Source organism: Zingiber officinale, chromosome 5A (assembly GCF_018446385.1).
Source record: "Zingiber officinale cultivar Zhangliang chromosome 5A, Zo_v1.1, whole genome shotgun sequence".
Classification (NCBI taxonomy): Eukaryota; Viridiplantae; Streptophyta; class Magnoliopsida; order Zingiberales; family Zingiberaceae; genus Zingiber; species Zingiber officinale.
In genome coordinates this window covers 95,304,372-95,312,541 of record NC_055994.1, presented here as the reverse complement: position 1 = coordinate 95,312,541, position 8,170 = coordinate 95,304,372, and the positions used below count along the sequence as shown (strand labels likewise).

Sequence of the window (8,170 nt, the reverse complement as noted above, 5' to 3'; positions counted from 1 at the left end):
GGGATGCCAAGGTAATAGAACAAAAAAGTTCAACGCTGAATCCGATAATCTCCAATAGCCAGCTCGCTGTGCGATCACTAACCCCTGCCATGTACAAATTTGACTTGGTGAGGTTAGGAAGAAGTCCAACGCACCAAAGTCCTCCAAAGCAGTCCACTATCGAGGTAATCATTGACTCATCATCCCACGCAAAGAGGAGTAGGTCATCCACATAGGCTAAGTGAGTGATCCTCGTTCTAGTGCACATGGGATGGAAATGACAGGTGGGTTGCGGTGAAATGGCTTTGAGTGACCTTGAGAAGACCTCCAAACATAGTTCAAAGAGAAAGGGAGAGAACGGGTCTCCTTGTGGCAATCCCCTTCACCCTTTGAAGAAACCGTGCATATATAGCTCCATTAATGGCCACCGAGTAGGAGACAATGTCGATGCACTCTTCGATCCATTTGACGAATTGCTGTGGGGAATCCAAATTGTCAAAGAACAACGATGATGCGGATATTGATTAAGGGTAGAGGAGTAATTAGGGGAAGGGGGAGGGGCATTTTGGCCATTTTATTGTAGCAGTCCTTCTTAGGGCACTGTGGATAACAAAAAGAAGGGGGCTTCATTTTTGAAGGGGCGTCGCCGGTTCCTCACGGGAGCTCTCCTCTTCCTTCTCTCCGCCGCTACAATGAACCAAGGGGAAAGAGAGTTTCTCCTTCGTATCTCGCCACCATTGTCGACCACCTGCGCCTGCACGCCCACGCAGACGAACGACCCCGACGCCACCTTCGCTGCCTTCCTTCCTCTTCTCCTTTCACGTTCCTTGCCGACGCCGTCGCCACTAGGAAGAGAGGGGGGAGCTCCTTCTTTGTCTCTTGCCACCATCAGTAAGGGACGACCACCTTTGAGGCCGCGTTTCCTTCTCCGCCGCCACTGCCACCTCTTCCAGACGACCCACGACAGCGACCAAGGAGCAAGGTCGTCGGACCCTCCTTCCTCTTCTCTCTCCACGCCATCAGCCCCCTCTTCCCTCACCTGAGACACGTAGTAGCCCAAGTGTCACGCCTTTACTGCCTCAGTTGCTGTTGCAACCTCGCCGGCCAGCAGCTTAGCCGGTCGTCAACCCTTTCCCACCACGCGCACTACCTTTCCCTCTACCGGACAACGCCGGTGCCAACCAAGGAGGCATCGCCTCCCCTTACACCGACAGCCTGGACCTACACCCTTGCCGCCGGCTTCGCTGGCATCCCTTCTCTTGTCGCAGCCCCCTCGCTAGCAGCCGCTACATGCCGGCAATCCACGTGCCGATTCCAAACCCGATTTAGCTTTGTATTGTTGTTGTATTTTGTATTGTGCGTCGTTGTCACTATCCATCTCCGTACCATTGTGTTTCGGCCATTGAGCTGTTGTGGTGTTCCGGCGTCGTGCCAATGCAGTGTTCTAGCCTTCACATTGTTATTCATATCTCGGTCTGCATGTCGATCTCATATCCTGACCTACGTGCTGATCTCATATCCCGGTCTGCGTGTCGATCTCATATCCCGACCCACGTGCTGATGTCTTATCTCGGCCTGTGTGACGATATATTATCTCAGCCTGCATGTCGAGATCGCATCCGATTTCGTGTCATCACGCCTGGCTCCGTGTCATCAGATCCAACTCCTCGTCCAACACATTCGTTTACTCTTCTGGGTCACAATAACTCGAGCAACGTCCCATCCAAGAGCGCCCCCTGGGCCAGGGTATGATTTTCGCACTCGCCCCTCATTTATCCCATTATTATATTATTAGCCTGTTACTCATATATTCGTTGGATCTGCCTCGAGCCTTGGGGTACCAGGGACCGGGGCAACCCGGTTGCTGGCTGCAGGTAATGTTGACCAGAGGACTTTTGACGACTTGGTTAGCACAGAAGTCATCTCAGCACACACCCCTCCGAGACATCTCGACTCGATCAATATTCCATCTATCTCACCTGACGATCCATATGATCCAATTTTCAGAAAGGATCAAACAAGTTAAAATATTCAATCCACCTAATCAAACGTCTTTTGAAGGTCCACTTAGAGTACATCTTGGTGAGATTCTTTTTTATGCATACTTCCATAATTCCTTTGCAAGATGGATATTCTCAATGATGGAAGGATCCTCCACATATGCTACTGTGCCGGATCTACTAGGTTGCCCATCACTGCTCGCAATTGATTCACCAACACCTTGGGGATGACTTTGTCCACCACCATGTAACAAGATATTGGCGATGGTTGGAGACGTGCGCCGTGTGATCGAACTTCAGGACCAACACAATGAGCATGTGGTTCCACTGCTTGAGCAACCGGCCTGCTGCAAAGAATTCCTAGACTGCTTCATACAAATCTATGTCCATTGCCATCCAAGATGCCTTCAAGAAGTTCAATCCGTATCCATTTTGGTCTTAGTGCTTGGTCGCTGCCAATGTTGAAAAGGGCTGTCCGTATCTCCTATGAGTTGATCGGGGCAATAAGATTTTACTACTGTAACTCTGTGAGGACCGGTCTGCAGTGAAGTTGCTATCTAGAGCCAAATAGTCTACTTTTGTACCCAATAACCTCTCAAAATTGGAGAAAAACTTATCCCCAACTTCCTTTAGACTTGTAGTGTTCCCCAGAGGCTTTGGTGATGGTTACCAGCATGTTTCGCTTGTTAGTTCGATTGACCAGATCATGAAAGAACTTTTTGAAGCAATCACTTGTCTCAAGTACGCGCACTTCGCTTTTGGCTAGTAGAAAGACCTTTTTGCTTCCGCAAGTCAGTTTGCTATCATCCGCAAGAGGAGGAAGACATCAACAACTCTCTCTGACGATGATTTACTGTCACTCTTTGGGTGCGATGGATCCATCATTATTAGTACCTCTAGCACATCAACTTGTGAGAGTGACAAACCAAGTTGTCAGACAGCCCTCTCAGCAAGAGATTGCTCCAGATTAGGCAAGTTGTCCAAAATGGTGCAGAATCTGTCTAGCAAACTGCGGCTATGCTGGACAGTTGGTTCAATCCAGAGCTGTGGCACGGAGTTACTGCCGCATACGACTTCTTCAAGCCAAAGAGCCTCCAGGAGGTGTGGGCAGCAGTCGTTGTACATGATGCCGAAGCACCAATTTATGATTTGGCAGCTTGCGAAGGGCAAGATACGGACCAAAGATAGATTGGAGTGTGTAGCTTACAAGACCGGTCCATTGTGCCTACGGAGGCCTACTTATTCTTTGACTGCTCCGTAACTAAGTTGGCAAAAGATGATTGTATTTATTTTAGTATTTCTGTCCCAGAATCAATACAGAAAAGATAAATCATAGATGACTATTAACTTTTGAAATAGTGACTGCTCCGTAATTAAGTTGACAAAAGACGAATGCGCTCATCCCTAATATCTTATCAATTTGTCTCAGAGTCAAATACGGAAAAGAAAAATCACGGATGATTACTAATCTTAAAATAAAAATTAACACATGAAAAAAATATTTATCTCAATTATGTTAAAATTTAAATATGTACTCACTACTAGATCATCCCAAGAGATAGACAGCTCCATAACTAAATCTTTATGGGATATGGCTTGCAGTTGTTTGGCACAGCCGCGGAGATGCTGAACACTTTTGGACAGCTTTACAGCAGCGACAGCCGGCTCAGCAGAGCCGGTCACTTGTGCATGTCTTGCATGATATACGTGATTTGGCAAAATCCATAACTGAGAGGTTGTTTGGAAAGGTCTAAACGCCGCAGGTAAATCCTTGGACATTTTCAATATGATTTGCCTTTATTAAAAAAAAGGAAAAAAACAAAAAGTCTAGACACCTAAATTTTATATATATATAAAATCAGTGTATGCATTTTCACGAGCTCATCCTCAATAACTTTGATATATTTATGCATTTTCAAGATAAGAGTGAAAGCATAAATCTAAAAAGCTTCAGCAACAATGAAAAGATTGTAATATTTGTTGTGCCTGTGCAATTTTTAGTTCTAGTTGTGTAGTATAATACCGTGCATAAAATTATGACACAAGATAAGATGGCGCGTCGAAATCGACTAGGAGTTATGCTTTTGCACCATGGTTTCTTACAGAAAGGGAAAAAGAACGAACGAAGAAATAAGGAAAACAAAAGTCCTTGACGAACTCAGTTTCGGCCCTTGCAAAAAACAGAAGGGCGTTTAAGTTCCATGAACTCATCCTAAGATTGTTTTGGATGGTAAGCCATTACAATCTAAAGCAATCTATTAGGAAGCAGAAGAAATTTGAGCTCATGATCTTTGCTCTAATCTTGTTGCTTTGATGTTCTTTGGTTTTCTTTGTACATCGACTCTTTTGCAGCCATGTTCAGCATCATTTGCAAGTCCAAATCAGCGTTCTAAAATCCTCGGACCTCTATACTCTGCCCCACGCACGACAAGATCATCTGGCTTGCTCCCCCTCTCTTCGAGCCATGCATACTCCTCGTTCTTGCCTGACAGTAGAGTCGCATCACCTGAAACACATATGGATTAGCAAGCCAATCTCAGGACAGGATCGGAGATCAATAGTTGATACCATTCTATTGCATTTTTCTCTTATAATTGTTTCCTAGACAATTCAACAAGTTGCAATATCTCATATCAAAGCAACTAAGTACCAAGCATGGGTTTATGCAACTAGAAAGCTTTCTGAGATTCAAAGAACAATTACAGAAGTTTTATAGAACTAGAATGACTTTATACAAATGCCAGAATCAAAGTGAGGTCAATCCACATGTCCATTAACAGAAAATTTGAGTTACTTCTTTTGACAACACAAATAGGTATGGGATTGAATTGAAACATCGAAGCATCACTAGCTACTAGCTTTAATCAGTAACTCCATTCTTGAAGTAGAAGAGGTACTAGACTGGGAATGCTCAAGTAAATATTCAGTAAAATAAGTAAACTTTATTTTGGATTCAATAGCACAGCATAAAATATTTGAAATGAAAAATAACTACATCGATCATGCCATGTATGGAATAAGAAGGTATTAATTACACTCTTCTAGGTTCTTAACTCATGTGGGTGTTCATGCATTGATACAAACATTGAGTAAAAGGTCACTGTGAGTGAAAACCAACATACCCGGGAAAGTTGAGAATGCATATTCCTTGTAGTACGTACAGGTGCGCCCTTCGTCAACATTATATGGTGGTCCAAGGACGTCTAACACTGCACATGAGGTTACTGCAGTAAAACAATGCAAGTTACCCCCCGAGGTAGGGTATAAAACAGATGTCCGACAGGGCGCAGTAAAGACGGTATCAGTGTTCATCTTGGCTAGACATGCACCTGCAGAGATGCAAAACAATGGCTAACATAGAAAGCAACAATCTTGGTCGGAATCTGTTTCAAACTAAAATAGTCTAATAGCTCACACACCACTGGACGATTTGATATTCTCGTTCAAGCCCTGAGTAACCCAGTCGTATGATTTAATGTGCATGGACCCGAGAAGGATTTTGCTAAACACAGTCATGCTTGGGTGATTGTGGAGTGGAATTGCAGCTGCTCGTGGTAAGCAAAAGATACCAATCTGCAAAATGCAGTATCGAATAAATGAGAAATGCCGAAATGTCTAACACAATTAGTAGTAAGAACTAAGGATCAGCCAATACTGAAAAATTAGGGCACTCGTAAAGATGCAAATATGTTACAGGAGGAGGTTCATCAATCCCAAAATTTTCAAAATATGGCAAGTTCAGACTTAGACCAACATCACCAGGCTTCAGAGTATCTGTTCAAAAGGAAAATACAACAACTGGATCAAATAGACAGATACAATGGAAAACACATAATCAGGAAATTGAACAAAAATCCTGAAGCAAAGTAAAAGCTAAATATTTGTGCTTCTCTTTGAACCCCATGCAAATGTTGCAAAGTAGATATGTGTGATAAATTCAGGAGTACAGAGTTTCTAATTACGATTTTAGCTGATGTTTTCTTATAGATTTGAATCTTAGAAGAAAACATCAACTACACATCTTAAGTGTACAAGTGAATTCAAATGCACATAGGTGGTAAATGATTTTTCAGTTCACTTTGACCACTCCCAATAAGATATTACAAAATCACAGCAAAATGATCTAGAAAATTAAAGGCAAGATACCCAAGGTTAAGATACATCATGATGAGCTTCAGTAGCATATTCAATGAAGAGCATAGGCACAACCAAATAGCTAGTTGAAGATTCAGTAGTCTTTTGTGACACATTGACGCAGGTTGGCATGAGAAAAGCTTTATACTTCATGTGTAACAACATTAATTTTGAGCATAAGCAATATAATTAATGACATTAATACTAGACATTGAGATATTTTAACAACTGTAAAGCAATTAACTTATCTAAGCAATCACATTGTTAAAGTGAGGTGTTGCTCATTCATCCCATCTTAAAATGATAAATCATTAGGAGGAGGAGAACCTCTTAATATTTAGACATAATGAATCATTGTACTTAACAAATAGTCTATCTTCAACATGCTGTCTCATGCTCGTAATGACTCGAAGGCCCTGGCCTAGTCACAATACCATATTAAATTAGTATGAAACTTATTCAATCCCAAAACGATCAAACATTCAGGAGGAAGTAGTAGAATGCTTGTCGAGCAACAAAATTGCTTTTTTTTCAAAAAAAAAAAAAATACTACGAGTGCATTGAGCTGGATAAGTACCCAGTAAAGATCGAAGGCGTTCAACATCCTCCGGTGATGGAATGATTCCGGCTGGTCCGCCTTCAGAAAAAACCTGTTTGCAAGTCTCAAACAGCCTTTGCACAGCTCTCACCGCCTTCTTCTGCCGCCGCTTGCCCTTCTTGGAAGGACCCTTGCTGTTCTCGGGGGCCAATTCTACCCTCCCGTCGTGGTCGTCGGCAACCAAGTTTCCGCTAACCCTCATCCAAAAAGCGGCAAATCTCTAATCGGAGAAAAATAACTCCAAAGAAACTCCAGGAGCTATCAAAATCGAAACTTTTAAGCGAGTGCCCGAATGCTGAACAGCCGAGCTCGACGTACTGGAAAAAAAAACAAGGAATTTTTTTGGAAGCAATAAACAATAGCACAGTACTGGTGAGCAAATTTCGTCCTTCCTTATCCGAAAAGGAAAGAAATCTAGGTTCCCGATCCCTAATTCAGTAGATCAGGATTTGGATGATTCCTGTTCGATGAAGGCGATAGCCGATAGAGAGCGGATTGTGGGGCTTATAAGGAGAAGAAAGGGAGAAGCGAGGCGTACGATTTTGAAGGAGAGGAAGGGGAAAACCATGGGCGCCATGGGCAGAGAGGTTCCCTGCTGCTTGTCTGCTTTCCTGTGGGCTGCCATAAACTGCCTTTGATTTCTTTCTCCCCTGTCTCTTAGTTTGGTTGTCACGGGGAACAGGGACCCACAAAACTACCAATGTAAACTTTACACGTGTCACAAGTTTTTGATTTTTCAAAAATAAATTTTTATATGTTGTTTCAGAATTAGTCACTTAACAGAGCGTGCAACTCACGTGCCGAGATCCGGCAAAAGGAAAAAAAACAAGGACAATTTATTAAAAGACATTCCTTGGATATTGTATTTATTAAAAGACATATCACAATTCTATATTTACCAAAGGATACAGTTAAGTCATGTATAATTCCCATTTTAAGTCTCTCGTCAATCTCCCCTCTTTCGGTATGATTTTTCAGGCATCCGAATCACATTTTGAATTATTTTGATATAAAAATAATAGTGCGATCATTTTTCTCCCTCCATCTGTCAACTCGAGCATGCTTGGGTGTTCTTCGTAAGTCTCTGATTGCAGCTCCAATATTGTGGCGAAATCATCCTCCTAGTGAAACCCTACGTAATATCTTCGTACCTTGATCAAGCGGCATCTAGCATTTAGACCTAAAAAATCAGTGTTTGCGAGGCTCAGGTGTAGGGTTTTAGGGTTTTCGTCAATAATATTCTTTCATAATGACGCAAAGAAAGGGATCGAGTGTATCGTCCTCTCCACTTGAATTATCTGTAAAGGTATCACCTTTCTAAACTCTATTAATCTAAAACTCTGTGATTTTGAAAAGCTCAACGAGAATGATTTTAAAATTTTTAAATTTTCAAAATTTAGGGTTCAGAGGATGTTGGACAGAAGTTGCATTGGAACAGTGTCTTAAGTTACTTTAAAAG

The 8,170-nt window shown here is 42.4% G+C and overlaps 1 protein-coding gene across 2 annotated transcripts; it reads right to left on the bottom strand.

Annotated features, from left to right (window-relative positions):
• Positions 1-4,031: 4,031 nt before the first annotated feature.
• Positions 4,032-7,344, bottom strand: LOC121981090 (plant cysteine oxidase 2-like). Of its 2 annotated transcripts, XM_042533438.1 has the most exons (6): positions 7,250-7,344; positions 6,691-7,028; positions 5,635-5,753; positions 5,399-5,552; positions 5,102-5,308; positions 4,032-4,485 (listed from the first exon to the last, which is right to left on the bottom strand). In XM_042533438.1, the coding sequence occupies exons 2-6, from the start codon at positions 6,911-6,913 to the stop codon at positions 4,361-4,363; spliced, it is 828 nt and encodes a 275-aa protein (XP_042389372.1). In that variant the 5' UTR covers positions 6,914-7,028; positions 7,250-7,344; the 3' UTR covers positions 4,032-4,360. The 2 variants fall into 2 exon arrangements, with proteins under 2 accessions (XP_042389372.1, XP_042389371.1); XM_042533437.1 differs by lacking the exon at positions 7,250-7,344 and having other exon boundaries at positions 6,691-7,237.
• Between the last annotated feature and the right edge of the window lie 826 nt (positions 7,345-8,170).

Excerpts from the sequence above, each read along its gene's own strand:
- LOC121981090 (XM_042533438.1), bottom strand. The coding sequence starts at position 6,913 with ATGAGGGTTAGCGGAAACTTGGTTGCCGACGACCACGACGGGAGGGTA. Across the intron at positions 5,553-5,634 it reads ACGAGTGCCCTAATTTTTCA|ATTGGTATCTTTTGCTTACC; the intron begins GTATTGGCTGAT and ends TGCATTTTGCAG. Across the intron at positions 4,486-5,101 it reads TGCATTCTCAACTTTCCCGG|GTGATGCGACTCTACTGTCA; the intron begins GTATGTTGGTTT and ends TATGTGTTTCAG.